Raw genomic sequence first — 19,052 nt, 5'->3', positions numbered from 1 at the left:
ACATGTTGTAAAACCATTCTCAGAAAACTAAGCTATTTTAAGACTTAGGTTTCTGAATGACTTTGTTAATGAAATGAGATTTCCATTGTAATTATCACATTGATGTTGTCTGATGCTTTTTTTGGGAGTGGGTTGCTATATTCCAGGGGAACAGGTTCCATGAAGACATCTTTGGAAGATTGCTAATAATACACAGACTTCTTTGGAAAGCAACTTCCCCTCTCATCCAATCTTCAGGACTGAAAAATTCCAAAAGAAAATATTGCTTTCTTTGCAGTGTATGCAGAGTAATAGTGAAATTATAGAGGAACATGCCAGAATTGTGTGAACTCTAGAATGCTTCAGGGATATTTGATGATATGCAAGAGGTCTTTGATAGATTAGTGCAAAGAAGATAACTCAGTTTGATATTCTAAACAGTATTAGACCAGTTCTGTTTGTGGGAAATAATTTTTTTAAACTTTCAGGTTTCCTCAGTGCTTATTGAGAAGTCTTTGTTGAAAGGACTGGTTCTTAATTAAAAACTAGTCAAACATCTTTGAATACAACAAAACATGACTATTCAGTCTAGATATTTTGGCCCTAGATTTATCACCGTTAATTATAGAGATGACAATGATGAGTAAACACATATCAGCGGTAATGAGAAATAGGTGTTCAGAGAATGCATCACATCGCTTGGCTATGAAATATTGCAGTCTTCTTAATGTGTTGCTATCTATGAAATGTGAATCTTCTAGTCAGCAAGATTTCCAGTCAATTAAATTTATCAGAATTATATTCAAATTGGTAAGCGGGAAGAGAAGGGTGATGTAATTAAAATCTGAATTGTGCAGAAAAAGAACTCTTAATTTTGAAAATTACACTATACTGGTTATGTTGAAGACTGAAGTCTGAAATAGTTGAAATATTTGAGATGCCTCAGTTTTTTTGTATTTGAGACAGCTGTTTTTTAAACTGTTGAAAGACTTGTTTTACCAAAAAAAGAAGTATTTCTCAAGTGCTATTGTTGTTACAGTATTGATAATCCAAGAAGTGAAATAATAACTTTGATTGCAGAGAAGAGCAGCAAAGATAAGGGATCTGAAGACTAAACCATATAATGATTGACTAAGGAAACTACTTATGTTTAGCCTAATGAAGAGAAAGTTTTGGGATGACATGATAGCCATCTTCCAATACTTGGAAGGGTTGTTACAGGGAAGAGGGTCTGATTTGTTCTTCAAAGCAACTGAGGGCAGGACAAGGAACAATGGATGTAAGCTCCTCAGAGGAAGATCCAACCTGGAACTAAGGAGAAATTTCCTGATTGAACAATCATTGGACCAGCCTCCAGAGTGTTCCATTGCTGGAGATTTTCAAGAAAAGATTGGTCAACCATCTGAGATAGAGTAAAGACTTTAGGCAGGAGGTTGGACTAGAAGACCTTCCAGTCTTATGATTCTACGGTCCTAATACTTCGATAAAGTACTATATTGTTATAAAGTTGTGCCTCATATCAGCTTATGCCCTCATCGCATAAATAGACTTGGAATATCTGTGTATTACTACAGAAGTAGTGCAGGCTCTATAAATGTGCTTCATTACGCTCTGCCTTGACCTTGTTAGAGAGTATTCACTCTGTCAGGCTAGATAGACCTACTGTTGTACAGAGACTGGGATCTTTGCCATGGAAACAGGGAATATGGCTTCAGGCCACAAGCCAAGAATGTCAGTGGAGACATTCCAGGCCTTAATGTGCATCTTCAGTTCTATTACAAGCTGGCTCTTGGTGGGCTTGCTGTAACAGGCTTTATCACATATGTGAGCCACATGTGTTTACAAAGAAATATTAACTAATGCTTCTCAGTTTGAAAATATGGAAAGCATGTAGAGTATGCATCTTAGGTCAGTTTTCTGCAAAATTTAACCCTTTAATTCATGAAATTCTTGTAGGAAGTAAATTATTGTCCTTGCTTAAAAATGGTTATTTAATTATAAAATGAGAAATGAGGTGATAGGGGAAAAGACAACAAAGTTAAACCTAGGCTTAAACATTTGACTGCTGTATTCATATAACAACTGCTGGTGAATTGTGTTTTAGGGAGCCACTTTGTGTTAACTGGCTGGTGTTAATGAGGGTTTTAGTTTTTGATAGTCACCCCGACTTCATTTGTAAGGTGCGTAGCCATATAAATTTTACATAGATACATAAATGTGTGTGCATGTGTGCTATGCCCGAATATAACTCTTATGGCTTCATGTGGTGGGCTAGTTCACATGAAATGCTGAATCAAATTATTCTAGCCTAATTCAGTACTAAACCCAATTGTTGTATTGCAAATTAAGGAGCATTTAGAATCATAGTTCTCATCCAGAATCTGAACGGTTAGGGTTAAAACACAATTTTTGTGTTTCAGATTCTGAAAAATGAAAATCATGATAACTATTCTGGCAGGAAATATTGATGGTTATCAGTGTGGAGAAAACAGTTTCTGGAAAGCTAATAGGTTTCAATCAGCAATAAATGTTAAATTGGGTACAGGTGGTCCTCGTTTCACAGTTGCCTCAGAGAGTGAACTTTTGCATTACAGATGTGATGAAAAAATAACTTTGGCATCAGTCCTCACATTTACAAACTCCACATGTCTGTAAAGCAAAGGAATGATAAGTAAGATCAAAAGAATAGTTGGGGTTTAATTTAGCAATTACTTCATTTAACAGCTGAGTTACCAGTCCCAACTGTGTTGCTAAACAAGGACTGACTGTATCTTGTTTTAACTACAACAGCTAGGATCACATCTGATAATTTCTGATAAAAATCCCTGAAGATTAACAAGGATTAAAGAAAGGTATCTTTGTCTCAATAAGTAGCTAGGAGTAGATAAACAGGTATCAAGTCAAGGAATGCTCTAATCAACAGTAGTTCTGATACTCCTGAAAATTTATTTATTTTTTAATGAAGCAATCTTTATAACCTAAACATATTTGTGTGAACTTTCTACAATTAGACCAGGGCCAAGTGTTTGTGCTGGAGCCTTGCTGCTCCGTTGAGTTATTTTGGGGTGGAGTGTTGTCATAATTGAACCAATTTGAGACTGAAATTAATGTTCATAGTTTCATTTTAAACTGCCAATCTTTTGATTCAAAGGTTCAGATAAGAGTTATCTATCTTTGTCTATCCTACATCATATCAAAACAGACATCCTGTTTGGGCCCTTGCAGTACAATGCTTCCAATTCCAACATTATACAGTGGAACAGCTGGAAATTTCAACTGAGAGACTTAACTAGACTAGACACTGTGCTATGTTGCATTTTATTTTGCCATAGTTTGTTGAATATTTTGTAGTCTGATTTGTACAAACTAAGTAAACTTTTAACTGTATAAATGTGCAGGAATATGTAAGCAAACTTAGTCAAGAGATTCTGTGTTCCCTGTAATGAAATAAAATCATTAAAACTTGGTTTGGATGAGATTCTTGCAGTGCAATGCGCTTGTAAATGTTGGCAGCTGTAAACCTGGGTGTGGAGTTCTATATCAGACAAGAAAGACTGCATAACTTTGATTATTCTGAGTTCAAGAACTCTGAGCCATTTGACAGCCCCACCCTTCAGATCCATTCAGAGTAGAGGTTTATTTTATGACTTGTCTCTATAGTAACTGGAAGAAGTCTGAGAAGGCTAAGGAGGGTAATACAGCAGAAGAGAGCTGTGCTTTTGAGCAGTCAGGAGACCTTTATGAAACAGACAAAAATTGATTTAACAGTTGAGGACCCAACAGGACCAACAGTTGAAGAGGTGGGGAAGGACCCCTATTGTCTTCCAGATTTGCTGAACAAAAATTGCAGAATTCCGAAGCACCAACAATAGTGATAAGGGTGTATGAAAGGTCTAATATATTATAAAGGGCATCAGTTCTATGGCTTAGCTAGAGTTAGTAGACCGCATAATACAATCTAAAATCATTGGAGGCAAGTTTTCTAATCTAATTCAAATATTAATTGTGTGCCATAAAAAACAAGGAAATTTGAGTTGCTGAAAGATTTGAAAGAAGTACAACTAGCCAGGATTCCTTTTGTGCCCACATTGAAAATCTGAGGCCAACAAAAATAGTTTTGAATAATAAAGGAGAGATTCATTCTGGTTTAAAAAGTGGTTAAGCCATCTTGTTCCTCATTAGCCAATGTGGCTGATAAAAAAAAAGCTTCATTGGCCATGGTTAGTACTGGAGTTGGGAACCAAGAAATGGCAAGGATACAGGCTTAGAGAGGAAAAAGGGAGAGGGGAAACTTGGGAAGAAGGCAATAATAAATGGCTAAACGCATCATGTTTAGCAAACAACATGATGAGTCCATGAAGTTACGTTGAGTTAAAGGAGGCCTTCTTGCGTTCTTACGTTTCTGAGGAAAGTTATAATCATAAAATTAATTCATAATAGGATTGAGTATTTCATTTATAATAGAATTCTTTTTTTCTTGTGATTTTTTGCTTTAAAAACAAAATGATACTAAAATAAATTCATATAAAAATAATTTAGCCTAGGTTTTTATTAAAATTTGAAATATTTTCTTTTTCACTGCAGTATGGACTTGTAATATCAGGCCAATAAATGGTACCTACATGGACAGGTGCTTCTAGCTTATTTGTCCAGCTGTTGAATGTTTTAAACTATTATAAGCATTTAATAAATGTGTAAATCAGCACTTTTCTGTAATAACTAGGGGTATTCATGGAATGGAAACATTGTTTTGTTTCAAACTTGGAACAAATCACTGCATTCCATTAGTTCTGCTGGAGTCAGCCCTAGCTTGGCAGAACTGAAACCTGGATCATTTTTAGGAGTCAGATAAAACAAAATCCAGAGACTGGTAGGCTCTCTGCACCCTTCCTCATCTGAGTTGCTTTCTGCATGGCCCTGACTGGTAGCTCACCTATCCCCAAAATTTCCTAGCACTTAATCTTTGTTTCCTTTTTTCAGCCAATGGTAGTATTTCATTGCTGCATATGCCACTAGCCTCACCTTCAATCTTCCCAGCACCTTCCCTGTCTCTCCTCAGCTGCCACCAGCCAATAAAGATAACCCATTTTAACTCTAACGTTTCCTTTTAGAGATATACCGGTAGGTAGTCTTGACTTACAGCCATTTGTTTAGTGACCATTTGAAGTTACAACAGCATTGAAAAAAGTGAGTTACGTTTTTTCACAAATGGCCATTGCAGCATCCCTGTGGTCACGTGATCAAAATTTGGCTGTTTGACAATTGGCATGTGTTTATGATAGTTGCAGTGTCCCTGAGTCATGAGATCACCTTTACGACCTTCTGATAAAAAAAGTCAATGGGGAAGCTAGAGTCACTTTAATAAGCATGTAACTAGCTTAACAACAACTGGCAAGAAAGGTTGTAAAATGGAGGCAAAACTCACTTAACAACTCTTGTGTTTAGCAATGCAAGTTTTTGGCCCAATTTTGGTAGTAAATCGAGGACTTACCTGTACACAGTGCTGATTTCACTAGTTTAGTGGATTAATTATACAGCATAACTATATTTTGGAATGCTGCTTTTGGGGGGGGTTAAAATAGAATTTTCATATAGAAATTTACATTTTTTGATACGAGTTTTTTGTGCAAATGTTACAATCTCTGGAAACTTTGTTTTTTGTTTCTTTTTGAGGCAGCAATAGAAAATATGTATTGGCTGCATAATTTTAGGCAATGTCTTCTATTATTGCCATGACTAACTGATTCCAAGCTACTCTTCTTCAGCAGCAGTGGCCACCTTTTCAATATAAAATCAGAGTGTGCCCACGGCGGGGGGTGGGGGTGGGCAGGATATTACCATGCTGGGACATGTGATGGCTGAGCAAAAGAAACTTACTTGGGCCTGCTGAATGAAAAGTGATGTGACACACTTAAGTCTGGTTTTTCGTACACATCCTTCAGTTGTTGCCAGAGTCCTTGTGTTTTTCACCTTCGTCATACGGTACAGATATATTCAGATCATAATATTCAGTTCCCAATTTGGATAAACGTCTGTTGTGGTTTGATATGGATATGGGGCAAACTGGTTGACATAAAAAGATTTTGAATGTTTAAAAACAAAACAAAACATAAAAAGACTTTCAATGTTTTTTAAAATACCCAATGTTTTACAGAGCTTCGTTATATAGGCATTACTAAATCACTATTACTGAAAAAGCAAAAGGGAATTAGTTAGGATGGGCAGAATCCTGCCATTTACTCGTTCAACATGCTCATCCAAAGATGCTATGATTAGAAAGCTCCAATATATCTAGTAACCTGCAGACCCTGTTAGTCAAGAATTTTCCCTAGTTTCCCTTATCTGTCTTCTAACTACAATGCTTTCTCAAATGAAGACCGTCTAGAGAAATATTATTTTTGCAAACATGTGGCATGTAACCTCTAAGCTTCAGCTGCAATTTAGATATCTCACCAATCTGATTGACTATATCAAGCTTTGTCCAAATTTCTGCTAAATTAGATAGGTATTCCTCTTACAATAAGAGGTGGATAATGCCAAGCTTTCTGCCTGAGAAAAAGCTTGAACTCAAAAAATGTTGCCAGACTCATTTGCACCTGAAGACTTAACCCCCTGGCCTTCTTATCAATAAAGCAAGAGTCACCGTGCCCCATAAATGCCTTCCCCTTTTTCCTGTCACCTTTGGGGCAAAAGATGCTGCTTTTGAAAAATGCATTTTGAGAAAGAACTCAATTTCACACGCTTTAATTGGTTTGCTGTCCATCTAAGAATCTATTTCCTTTTTCATATGGGAGTAGTATCCTACTATTTCACTAATAATTCACTCAAATAAAAATTGTTTCAAAGTGGATTGAATTGCAAGGCTTGACTTTACCTTCATGTTGCAAAGCCAAGCTATGGCTCTTTGTAGTTCCTTTGCTTTAAAAGAGGAAGGCTGCAGCCTAAACAATCATTCAAATAAATTGTTTCTTTTCTTATATTTTCAGAATATAAATCTTACTCTTGGTTATGGGCACTGTTGGAGTTGCTCTGTTCCTTGCTTGTATGATTCTTAACATGTTGTTGCTGATTCCATTATATGTAGGGTTGAGTGGAATATCAAGCTTTCCTTTTACTTTCTCCACCCATCTCAGTTTCTCTACCACTTTTAATTCTTGTTTTCATAGCACCTGAATAGAAATTAGCAAAGTGCTGTCAACTTACTTTTTTTTCCCTTTCTGTTTCTCTTTCAGCGGGGATCTGACGAACTTTTTTCTACTTGTGTCACTAACGGACCCTTTATCATGAGCAGCAACTCTGCTTCTGCAGGTAACACTGATAGCCCCAAGAATTTAACATTTCTTTAGCATTTACTTGCCAGGGGAAATTGACCTCTAAGGCAACCTGAACTTCTTAGGTAGCAACTGGCTCCAAAGGAGCTTTTGCTGCCATTTATTAAAGGGTTTCAGCAGTCTAAGTTCCCTAGTGCTGACACCTGAAATAATGTCTCAAGTTTTATATAGGTGATTAATGCAGATGAAATATTTTGCATAGCTTAGAAGAGCAAGTAACAGCCATTTGCAGAAAAAAGGAAATTATTGCAAAATGGACTTGTCTTTGTGTAAGGGTTATTTTCTGAATATGTGACACATACTGGTAAGATCACCGTATAAAGACTACTTTCCGATGTCTGCAACTGAATAGTATTTGTTTGAAGTGTACTGGAGATTTTTATTTTGGTTTTGTTCTCCTGACCTTCACTGTTGTGCCTACAGTCTTGTTTCATCAGAGTTTCTTCTTAAGACTAGCTTTTGGGCATTATGTAGCAAATCTATTGCTGCAGAATGATATTTTTCTGAATATTTAACCATGTTTTACAAAGCCAGTCAATATTTACTGGTCTGGCATTATTTATTTATTTAAATTATTTATTTATTTAAATTTACTTATTTAATAGATTGCTCAACACTGGGCGGCTTAAAGGATAGAAAACAAAAAAAGCATGTCCAGACACAGCACACATCAAGTAATACAAAATACAACCAATAGCAGTTCTACAACCTCCTGACCCCAAGACCAAGTTTTGAAAGAAGTTTGAAAAATCAGGGAGGTGGTTACAGAAATTTGGGGGGGGGGGAAATTGTTCCAGAAGGCAGATTTCGTGACAGAGAACACCCTTTCTAGATCTAGATACTGGATGGCATCTAGCTCACCAACTGCCTGATCTTGCCAGTTAGGCAGAAACCATGGGAGTAGATGGTCTTTCAAATAATCCAATGCAGTATCCCAAAGGGTCTTTAAAAGTGATAACCAGACCTTGAACTGTACCTGGAAACCACCTGATAATAGTGAAGCAGTGGTGCAACATGGACATACTGGGGCATGCCCATCACTCCTGGCACCATTGCATTCTGGATCAACTAATTAGCTTATTAAGTTATAAATTGCTTATTTTTGCTTGTTTGCTTGCCTTGTTTTGCTTGTTTGCTTTCTATTTGCTGGTGTTAGTCTTTAGAACTAGATAGATAGAAAAGGAAATAAGTCACTGTGTGTATGTATATATGTATATATAATAATAGAAAGTAGTCAATAGATAAAGTTGAGTACTGTATATATACTGTATATGTAATTTTGTTTTTGATTAAGAGAAACTTGTATGTTTTTTTTATATTTGTTTTAAATGTTTTTTAAGAATGAATAAAGTTTGTTTTAAAATTAAAAAAAAAAACCTAGGCGACTGAATTAAAAGTAAAATGAAATTATAAAGTTGCCCTCGCTGTCTAGATCATGATATTTTTGGATTGCAACATATGCTTAAGTGCCTCATGCCCAACTCTGTTGGAGTATAAAAATGCTATTGTATTGATCAACTGTGTGATTATGGAAGCATTATGAAATAGTTGTTATTAGGGCTAGGTGATTAGCTAGTGAACATGTTCTTAAGCTGTATGTAATAGTTCTAAAGCACCATTGGTTGCCAGTCTTAAATTGCTACTCTTGGTTGCAAGTTGCTGTACAGCAAACAGACATGGAGGTAAAGCTATGTAGGAGGTGAAATTCCCATCTGAGTTTAAATTATGAGTAAGGTAAGGTAATTTTATGATTATCAGTATATAGGTTATTACAGTGTACAAGCTACTACGGTGACTGCTGGTAGCAAAACCTGAAGTAGAAGTTTACTGGATTACTTTTGTATATACTGTACTTATATGGCCATGTCAATATAATTAACTATATTAAGCAATCTCATTAGAATAAATTAGTCTGTTCTATAAGTAACAGTTTTGCTGATGTGCATATTTGGAAACTTGAAATTGTGTCATACAGTTTTCATCACATAGCTATTATGAGTTGATGTATACATTTACAAAATGGCTGCACTGGGGAGAATAACCTAAATAGTGTGCAAAATTAATATCCATGACTCCATTAGACTCCAGGATATCCTGTAGCACTGTAATTTAACTTGGCTTTTTATGCCAAAGTAAAACAACTACCTGCCATTTTATTTTCTAAAAAGATGCCTGTAAATCTTATGAATAATAAAGCCCTGGGGAACTTTTGGAAATAGTTGTTTTGGAGAGATGTATTTACTGTAATGGTTAATTTGATGTTCCATACCAGTTTTTAAATGTGAGTATAGGCTTTTAAAAATAGAAAATTGATGGGAGATGTATGCAGATACACTGGTGGGCATCAGATTGTGCATTTCTGCTATAATCTAGCAAACTGCACTGCAGTGTTTGGAGCCAATTAATTTATAATATGATCAGGCTTGCTAGATTTTCTTAAAAGGGAAGTTGCTATATAGTAGTCTTTTGAACAGAAGCAGTGAAGTGACCAACTTTTTCTCATCTTGTGTTCAATTTCTAATCTGTGATAAATGCACTATTTGTCTTGATTATATCAGAAACTACCTATTCTTGTGTAATCTTTTTGTAGCCAATGGAAATGATAGCAAAAAATTCAAAGGTGACAGCAGAAGTGCAGGAGTTCCATCACGAGTAATCCATATCCGTAAATTACCTAGTGACGTGACAGAAGCTGAGGTTATTTCCTTGGGATTGCCCTTTGGGAAGGTCACAAACCTATTAATGTTAAAAGGAAAAAATCAGGTAAGCCGTTTTCAGATTTTATTTTATTTTTAAATAAAATTTAGTTTAGCTATGCCAAAACTTTGATTCTATTTTGTATTTAAAGGCTTATCTGCCTATATGAGAATAGAGACAGTTTTTTAAAAATTGATTTACCAGATTGTGGTTAGAAATCTTTGTGCAAATGCAATATAATCTTTTTTGTTCCTTATAATACCAGGCTTTTATAGAAATGAACACAGAAGAAGCAGCTAATACTATGGTGAGCTACTACACCACAATTGCTCCTGTCCTCCGGAGTCAGCAGATCTACATCCAATTTTCTAATCACAAAGAATTGAAGACAGATAATTCTCCAAACCAGGCAGTGAGTCAAAATTTATAATATTACAGATTTTATACTTTCAAACATGTTATACCACAATTTGGATTTGTAAGGACAGGGAAAGAAATAATAGTCAATAGGACATGTGATAGAGCCCATTGGAGTCAGGCAGCTATAACAAATTTGAAGGAATAATTAAGTTTAGTTTAGTTTAGTTTATTTGATTTGTATACCGCCCTACTCCCGAAGGACTCAGGGCGGTGAACAGCCAAACAATAAAATACATAGATACAAAAAATTTAAAAACAAGATAAAATCAAATTAAATCATTTTGGCCCAGACAGATTAAAACACCCCAATAATTTAAAAACAGATTAAAATTTACATATTAAAAAGAGGGAAGAGATTAGGCCAAGCCCGCCTGGTGGAATAAAAAGGTCTTCACAGCGCAGCGGAAGGTGCGCAGATCTGGGATCCTCCGTATCTCCGGGGGGAGCTCATTCCAGACGGTAGGTGCCCCCACAGAGAAGGCTCTACTCCTAGGGGCCGCCAGTCGACACTGTTTGGCTGACGGCACCCGGAGGAGTCCCTCTCTATGAGAGCGTACTGGCCGGTGGGAGGCTATTGGTGGTAGTAGGCGGTCCCGTAGATAACCAGGTCGTAAGCCATGGAGCGCTTTAAAGGTGGTAACCAAAATCTTGAAGCGCACCCGGAAGACCACCGGGAGCCAGTGCAGCTCGCGCAGGAGAGGTGTTACATGGGAGCGCCATGTCGCTCCCATTACCACCCGCGCGGCCGCACTCTGCACCAGTTGGAGCCTCCGGGTGCTCCTCAAGGGGAGCCCCATGTAGAGAGCATTGCAATAGTCCAGGCAGGAGGTGACGAGGGCATGAGTGACCGTGCGTAACGAGTCCCGATCCAGAAAGGGACGCAACTGGCGAATCGGGTGAACCTGATGAAAAATCCTCCCGGTCACGGCCATCAAGTGCTCTTCTAAATACAGCCATGAATCCAGGAGGACGCCCAAGTTGCAAGCCCTCTCCATGGGGGCCAATGATTCGCCCCCAATAGTCAGTGATGGCGCCAACTGACTATATCGGGACATCGGAAACCACAGCCACTTGGTCTTGGATGGGTTGAGCCTGAGCCTGTTCCTCCCCATCCAGATTCGTACGGCCTCCAGGAACCGGGACATCACTTCAAGGGCATCGTTGGGGTGATCCGGGGTGGAGATGTACAGCTGGGTGTCGTCAACGTACTGATGGTACTCCACCCCGAAACCACGGATGACCTCGCCCAGCGGCTTCACATAAATGTTGAACAGGAGAGGCGAGAGGACCGACCCTTGCGGCACTCCACATATGAGGGGCCTCGGGGTCGACCTCTGTTCCCCTGTCAACACAGACTGCGACCGGTCAGAGAGAAAGGAGGAGAACCACCGCAACACAGTGCCTCCCACCCCTAACTCTTCCAACCGGTGCAGCATGATACCATTGTCGATGGTATCAAAAGCTGCTGAGAGATCTAACAGGACCAGGACAGAGGAGCACCTCCTGTCCCGAGCCCTCCAGAGATCATCAACCAACACGACCAATGCCGTTTCCGTGCTGTACCCGGGCCTGAAACCCAACTGGAACGGATCCAGATACATCATTTCATCCAGGTGCTGGGGGAGCTGTTGCGCAACCACACTCTCAACAACCTTCGCCACAAAACGAAGGTTGGAGACCGGACGATAATTTACCAACATTGCCGGGTCCAGGGAAGGCTTCTTGAGGAGAGGCCTCACCACCGCCTCTTTCAAGGCGGCAGGAAAGACACCCTCACCCAACGAAGCATTTATAATCCCCTGGAACCAGCCTCGTGTCACCTCCCGAGAAGCCAGCACTAACCAGGAGGGACACGGGTCCAATAAACAAGTGGTCGCGTTCAGTCTACCCAGTATCCTGTCCACGTCCTCAGGGGTCACAGGATCAAACTCATCCCAGATAACATTCTCAAGACCTGCCCCAGTCCCTCCCCTTGAGACTACCCAGTTGGAGTCCAGATCTTCCCGAATCTGAGTGATTTTGTCATACAGATATTGAACAAAATCCTCGGCTCTACCCTCCAAGGGGTAAAATAATAAGAGCACAGGTGTCAAACTCAATCATGTCACGTGACATATCACAACATTTTTGTCTTTGCGGAGCTGGGGTAGGTGTGGCCTGCAAATGATGTATCCGGCCCATGGGCCACCAATTTGACAGGCCTGGTCAAGGAGCATGATTCACTGGGTGAATACACTACAATTGGATCAGGACAGAATCTTTAATGGGGATGTGTATGAAATGAAAAAGTATTTTGCGCTGAAAACAAACCATCATGCTTCAATTCTGAATTGTTTCAGGTCAGCCATAGTTTGGCATTGTGAATGCTTTGTTCTTGATTTTGGGAAAAACAAAATAATATGGGTAAGGCTTCCAGTGAGGGTCACGGTGAACTAGGCATCTCTAAAGGAGTGGGGACGACATTGTGGTGGAGAACAGCAGCCAGAGGATGAATGCTGGCTCTCTGGACAAAGGAAGAATTGTGTGATCGCCCATTTTGAACTCTGGACAGCTGCTGCTCATGTTGAGGGATTCCATCTCAGCTCACAACTGTAATATAGCCTATACGGACATAAAGTTCAGCTGGACCACATTTCTTAATTGTTTTTGGATCTAATTAATTTACAGCTAAAGAGAGATTTTCTGGGCAGCAGAATAAGATTCCATTTGGTGAGTTGTCATTTCTGCATTACAAAGCAAAAAAAAAAAAAAAAAGTGCTAAGGACTTAAGAATTTCTGGCAAAAAGCTTAACAAGGAGTTAAGTAAGAAAGTTTGAAACAGATAAAGGGAACAGTTATTTTGATTTTTTTTTTTAGTGAAAGTGCTTTTGAATAAATTGGAATTCAATAAGACAAACGAACTCGACCTTCGTGGGAATATGTTTTGTTTATTATTAAAGAATGCAGACATTTGGTGGATTTTACAAAAGAAGCATAACATGACCCAGGCTGTGATGTTGACCGTAACTATGGGGATGTGGATTGTGATACTGATTGTAGCTACAGAGTACCATTAGAGTCTAAAGTATTAAAGGCACAGGAAGATTAAAAAAAGGGAGAAAGGAGAGGGGAAGTTTACCTTTCGTTTTCCCTTGTTTGGGACATTTTTATTTTTGGATTATAATACCATAATGGCAACTACTTCAAAAGAATAGAGGAGAGAGGAGGATCATTATAGCAACCTGCAGAAAGAGGAATCATATCTGATTTGCTTCATAAAATGAGTAGTTTAGCTGAGTCACTTGCTACTAAATTGACAGCTTTTGAAAAAAATGGATGAAAGATTTGTAAAGATGAAGAGATGACATAAGTCTAGAAGATGGGAAACTGTAAAACAAGTGCTGGAGACATAACACAAATTAATGATGAAGTGGAAATTTTGAAGAGTAACAGAAGTTGTAGACAGAATTGCGAAGAGAACTAGATAATCTGACTTGTAATTGAGATGTTTTCTTTGAGACTTGTAGCTATTCCAGAGGTTTCTGCTGAAGACATTAAAGAAAAACTAATTAAAGTCCTATCAAATTATTTGGATGTGAAGTTGTTATCTACATTTACGCTGACTGGAAATCATTTGGAGACTTATGTGTGAAACAAAAAAAATGACTTATGATTTATACTGACATAAGAGGTCTAAAAAACAAATTGCATAGTATTTTTCTGAGGTTAGGAAGTAACGGTCGATATTACTCTTACATTGCTAATACAAAAATGACAGGCTGGGAGAAGCTTATCTGGGGATATCTAATAAAAAAAGCAGTGTTTCCTTTTGCAATCTTCATTTGTGAGTAGCAGGCATGAATCGGGCTGTGAGTGTTGGTGCCCACCACTCGTGCATGCGCCAGCCCACCACTCATGTGACCCAGTTGCGAATAGGCCACAGCCCAGTAGTGGGCGACAGCGTGCAGGTTGGGGAACCCCTGTAATAAAGTAATTCTTGCTAGACGCAATAATTTGGATTGGAGTCTTGTTTTATAGCTACTGTGTTAAATAAACATGTATATGACTGCAGGTTTTCCTAGGTTTAATGGGATTTAGTGGGCTAGACCTATACTACAGCCTTTTAAAAAATTCATTAACCATGGAAACATTGTATTGCAGCTAATCTCATAATTATTGCTAAGGCAAAACACAGGTAGTCCTTGGTTAACAACCGCTCATTCAATGACAGCACTGAATGAGTAGTAGTTTAAACAGCCATCTTATGATGGCTTACGATGATTACAGCATCCCGTGGCTTTGGTGATTACCATCTACAATCTTACCTGCTGACTTCCCACAAGCAAAGTCAATGGGGAAGCTAGCAGGTAAGGTTGCTCCCTCTCCCATAGGTTTTTCTTCCAAGGAGCCCCACCAGACAAAATAAGATCCCAGGGATCTTGTACTCTGTAGTGCACACCCACATCCCTGCCCACACTCTATAGTCTACACATAGTTGCCTGGCTATGTTTGTGCTATGCCGCAGCACTGTTCACCCATTGAACAGGCTTGTTGTGACTGGGACTTTCCGGCTTCTCCATTAACTTTGCTTGTTGGCAGCTGGCAGGAAGTTGCAATTCCTGGTCATGTGAGGTCCTCTCTTAATGACCTGCCATCTTCACTGATGGGAATTGGATTGCCATCACTAAGTGATGCTATCACATAATGTCGCATTGCTTAGTGATGAAAATTCTGGTCCTAATGAACATTGTTAAGTGAGGACTACCTGTTGCTGTATTCTGGATTCTTTTTATGTTTGCATATCTGCACTCATTGAAAAACCCTTTATCTTATATGAAGAGCAGATTACCCAGCTTCTTCCTAATAATTTGTTGTGAATCATCCTTTTATAAAGGGCAGAATCGCAAGACAACATCTCTAGAATTTTTTTCTTCATAAAGTAGCAACTGAATGTCACATTTGAGAGAATTTGAAAGAAAATAATTTTGCTAGTATAGGATAATGGATATGTGCTTTTTTCTGTTTATTACTTTATTGATGCATTAAAACGTTTGATTCCATAGCGTGCTCAAGCCGCCTTGCAAGCAGTCAATTCTGTCCAGTCTGGGAATCTGGCACTGTCTGCTTCTGCTGCAGCTGTGGATGCTGGTATGGCCATGGCTGGTCAGAGCCCAGTCCTGAGGATCATTGTGGAAAACCTCTTCTATCCTGTTACTCTAGATGTCCTCCATCAGGTGAGATGTGACTTCCAGCTTTCAATGGCCAGCATGTGGCAGAGAATTAGCTGTGATAACTTGTGCCACAAGTGGCATGACTACTTATGGTTTCTTTCTTTAACCCTCACGCTGTTTTTTTCTGACATTTGCTTAGATTAGGAGCATATACAGTATATTCTTACTTACAAGGCATTATTTTTATTCCCATCCTTATAAAATAGATTGGATTCTTGAGGTCCAAAAGCTGCTTTTGTGTTAGATCTAGGTCCTCTAACCTTGCTTTCTCCCACCAAATAATTGATTCTAGCTTCTATTTTTACCATTTATCATGCTTATTGGGACTTGTTGGGAATTGCACTACAGACACCTTCAGTTTGAGGAACATTGTTCTAGTTACCATGTGTAATTCATGTTTATTCACTATGGGTGCATTAGGGAAAAATTCTGATACGCCTTTTGGATAAAACTCTGGCACGTGCCCATGAAAATAAGAGTTCCTGTGTCCTTATCAGTTAATATGGCATTGCTACATATATTAGACATTGTTTCACAAGGACTGGGGAACACTTTGGATTTAATCCCTGGAACATGTTTTTGAACATAAAAGGTCTCAAATGTGGCACCTCTCTGCAATACCTTAAGGAAGCTAATGTTTTTTGCTTAGATCACAAAAAAACAATCTTCAGATGTATTGATGTATCTTTTGTAGATTGAATCCAAACCACTGTGTGGCTATGTTAAAAAAAATTCTCCAGTCTTTCTAAAATATTATCAGAAAGCAAAGCATGGGGATCATGCTTCTGTAAATGTTTACAAGCAGGCTTTGCTCTGGAAGAAGCGATTGGTTCACTGCATGCAAAATGAAGGAAATTTTGGGGAAGAGGCCTACAAGGTTTCTTTTTACTGTATCTCTAGTGCCACCTAGAGTTGCTAAACTCAAGATGGAATTGCAAAAAATGTGATCTGCCCCTTGAGACTGGGCAAAGATGACTTACGTAATGTAACTTCTTCCTCAAAAAGAATTTGTCAGTAGCTCCTTTACGTGTTGGAATCTTTTGGCTTTTTCCTCTGGAAGTGGAAGTTTGTGGTGTAATTCTGTTGTGTTAAGTTGTTATCATTCCCCAACCTATTTCACACTTGCAGAAAAGTCTTGGAAGCAATCACTTTATGACTTCTTTGTGTTTTGTGCGAACACAGATTTTCTCCAAATTTGGGACAGTGCTGAAAATAATCACATTTACCAAGAACAACCAGTTTCAAGCACTCTTGCAATATGCAGACCCTGTGAGTGCCCAGCATGCCAAATTGGTGAGTTCTTTTCTTGTTTTTGTTTCCAGTCTATAACGTCTTCAACATATTATACAAATGTATTACAAGAAGCAAGCCTATGCAGCAGGACCAAACTAAAACCATTATGACTAGTACTGTCTGGGACATTTTGGGTGACTTAGAGGAATGTTGTGAGTTTTAGAAAATGAAAGAGATCATGCAAATTTTATGAATTAGGTCTTAAGTTTTAAACATAAGAGTTTTAAGTTGTTAATTGGGAAGTTAATTTTGAAAGGGCTTAAATCTGAAAAAATATAATTACTTTGACCAGGTAAGGAATAGTACATATCCCTTAACACTAGTAAGAAGGAAATCTTGCTAAAACTACATAGCAGGGAAAGGCATTGTTGGAAAAGCAGAACAAGGAGTGCTACTGATTTCCATCCTCTGAGACATTGCCTGCTCCTGTGTACTCTTTCCAGAGGAATACAGGATTTATTTATTTATTTATTTACCAAAAATGTATATGCCGCCCTTCTCCCTAAGGACTCAGGGCGGCGAACACAAGTTAAAAACATAAAATAATAAAAGATCAAAATGATTAAAACCCAGTTAAAACGACAATCAAAATAAGAAATACCCAAGGATCAAGGTCAACCCATTTGTTGAAACAGCCAGGTCTTTAAGTCCCAATGGAAGGACCAGAGATCAGGTGCCGTCCGAAGCTCGGTGGGTAACTCGTTCCAGAGGACAGGGGCGCCCACGGAGAACGCTCTACCTCTGGATGTCGCCAGCTGACATTGTCTGCCTGACGGTACCCTGAGGAGGGCAGCCCTGTGAGATCGAACAGGACGGTGGGAGGCGGGTAGGAGATGGTCCTGCAAATACCCCGGACCTAAAACATGTTAATCTAGGATTGTTCTAGATTAAACTTTAGCTACAGCATTGTATTACATTATAATGTACATTACTCAGAGATTTAAAGATTTAATCTTCATGTTCATCTAAATGTAACTGTCAAGTCTTTGCAAACAATTGTATGGGCACTCTCTTAAGACTTCCTCTCTTAAGATTATACATTGGATGGATGTGGAGTAACTTGCTTGACTTAGATGTACTCTGCTTTGGTTTTCTATAGTCTCTTGATGGGCAGAACATCTACAATGCTTGCTGCACCCTCCGCATTGACTTTTCCAAGCTCACAAGCCTCAATGTAAAATACAACAACGATAAGAGCAGAGATTATACCAGGCCAGACCTGCCTTCTGGAGACAACCAACCTTCCCTTGATCAGACCATGGCAGCTGCTTTTGGTAAGGGATTGAGCAGGAAAATTTTAACTGGGAAATCTGTGATAATCTTTATTTCTTCTTAGCAATAATTAACTGGCAAATTAGGTAGCCCACTTCATCTTTTCTTCCTCCTATCAGATCACCCTACTTTATACAGTGCTTGTAAGGACAGAAAGATGACAAACACAAAGTGCTAATGTAGCTACAAGCTTCCTTTCCATGTTCTGCTAGCTTGTGGCATTATGTTATCCTAAACAACTAGGTACAGATAGTCCACAACTTACGACTGTTCATTTACCAACAGTTCAAAGTTTCAATGGCCTCAGGAAAAATGAATTACAACCATTGCACCTCCCTATGGCCATGTGTTTGGGTGTTTTGCAACTGGCTTGCATTTATAGTAGTTGCAGCATCTTAAAGTCAAGTGATTGCAATTTGTGCCCTTCTCAACCAGCTTCCAACAGGCAAAGTTAATTGGGGAAGCCAAATTTGTTTAGTGACCATGATGACCCTTTTAAAAAGAAGTCATAAAATGGGTCCAATCACACAATAACTCATTTAACAACCATTACTTACCTACTAAAATTCCCAGTTGTGACTGTTAAGTAAAAGGTTGTATTTTTTTTCACTTGTTAGTAGGTGAAAATATTAATATCCAAATCCAACAATTAAATAGTTAATAAGAGAATAGAATTTTAATAGAGTTCTTTATTGGCCTTGTGTGACACACAAGGAATTTGTCTTTAGTGTATATGCTCTCAGTGTACATAAGGAGAATAAAATACATTCATCAAGAATAAAAAGATAAAACACTTAGTGATAGTCAAGATTACTAATAAGCTATCAAATTGTACTAGGAAACAAATAAA

The 19,052-nt window shown here is 38.5% G+C and overlaps 1 protein-coding gene across 3 annotated transcripts in view; it reads left to right on the top strand.

Annotated features, from left to right (window-relative positions):
* The window catches only part of PTBP1 (polypyrimidine tract binding protein 1), a 41,092-nt gene that overhangs the window by 6,612 nt on the left and 15,428 nt on the right, over positions 1–19,052 (top strand). For 2 of the 3 annotated variants that reach the window (XM_034437652.3, XM_087894301.1), the window contains exons 3-8: positions 7,212–7,287; positions 9,901–10,073; positions 10,273–10,419; positions 15,470–15,640; positions 16,820–16,930; positions 18,030–18,204. In XM_034437652.3, the coding sequence (XP_034293543.1) occupies positions 7,212–7,287; positions 9,901–10,073; positions 10,273–10,419; positions 15,470–15,640; positions 16,820–16,930; positions 18,030–18,204 (853 nt within the window). The remainder of the gene's footprint in view (positions 1–7,211; positions 7,288–9,900; positions 10,074–10,272; positions 10,420–15,469; positions 15,641–16,819; positions 16,931–18,029; positions 18,205–19,052) is intronic. The other variant, XM_034437653.3, reaches the window with a different exon arrangement.

This window comes from Pantherophis guttatus, chromosome 1, assembly GCF_059756535.1.
Source record: "Pantherophis guttatus breed Tessera chromosome 1, ASM5975653v1, whole genome shotgun sequence".
NCBI lineage: Eukaryota > Metazoa > Chordata > Lepidosauria > Squamata > Colubridae > Pantherophis > Pantherophis guttatus.
Note: the sequence above shows the minus strand (reverse complement) of the source record. Positions and strands in the feature narration are given on the sequence as shown.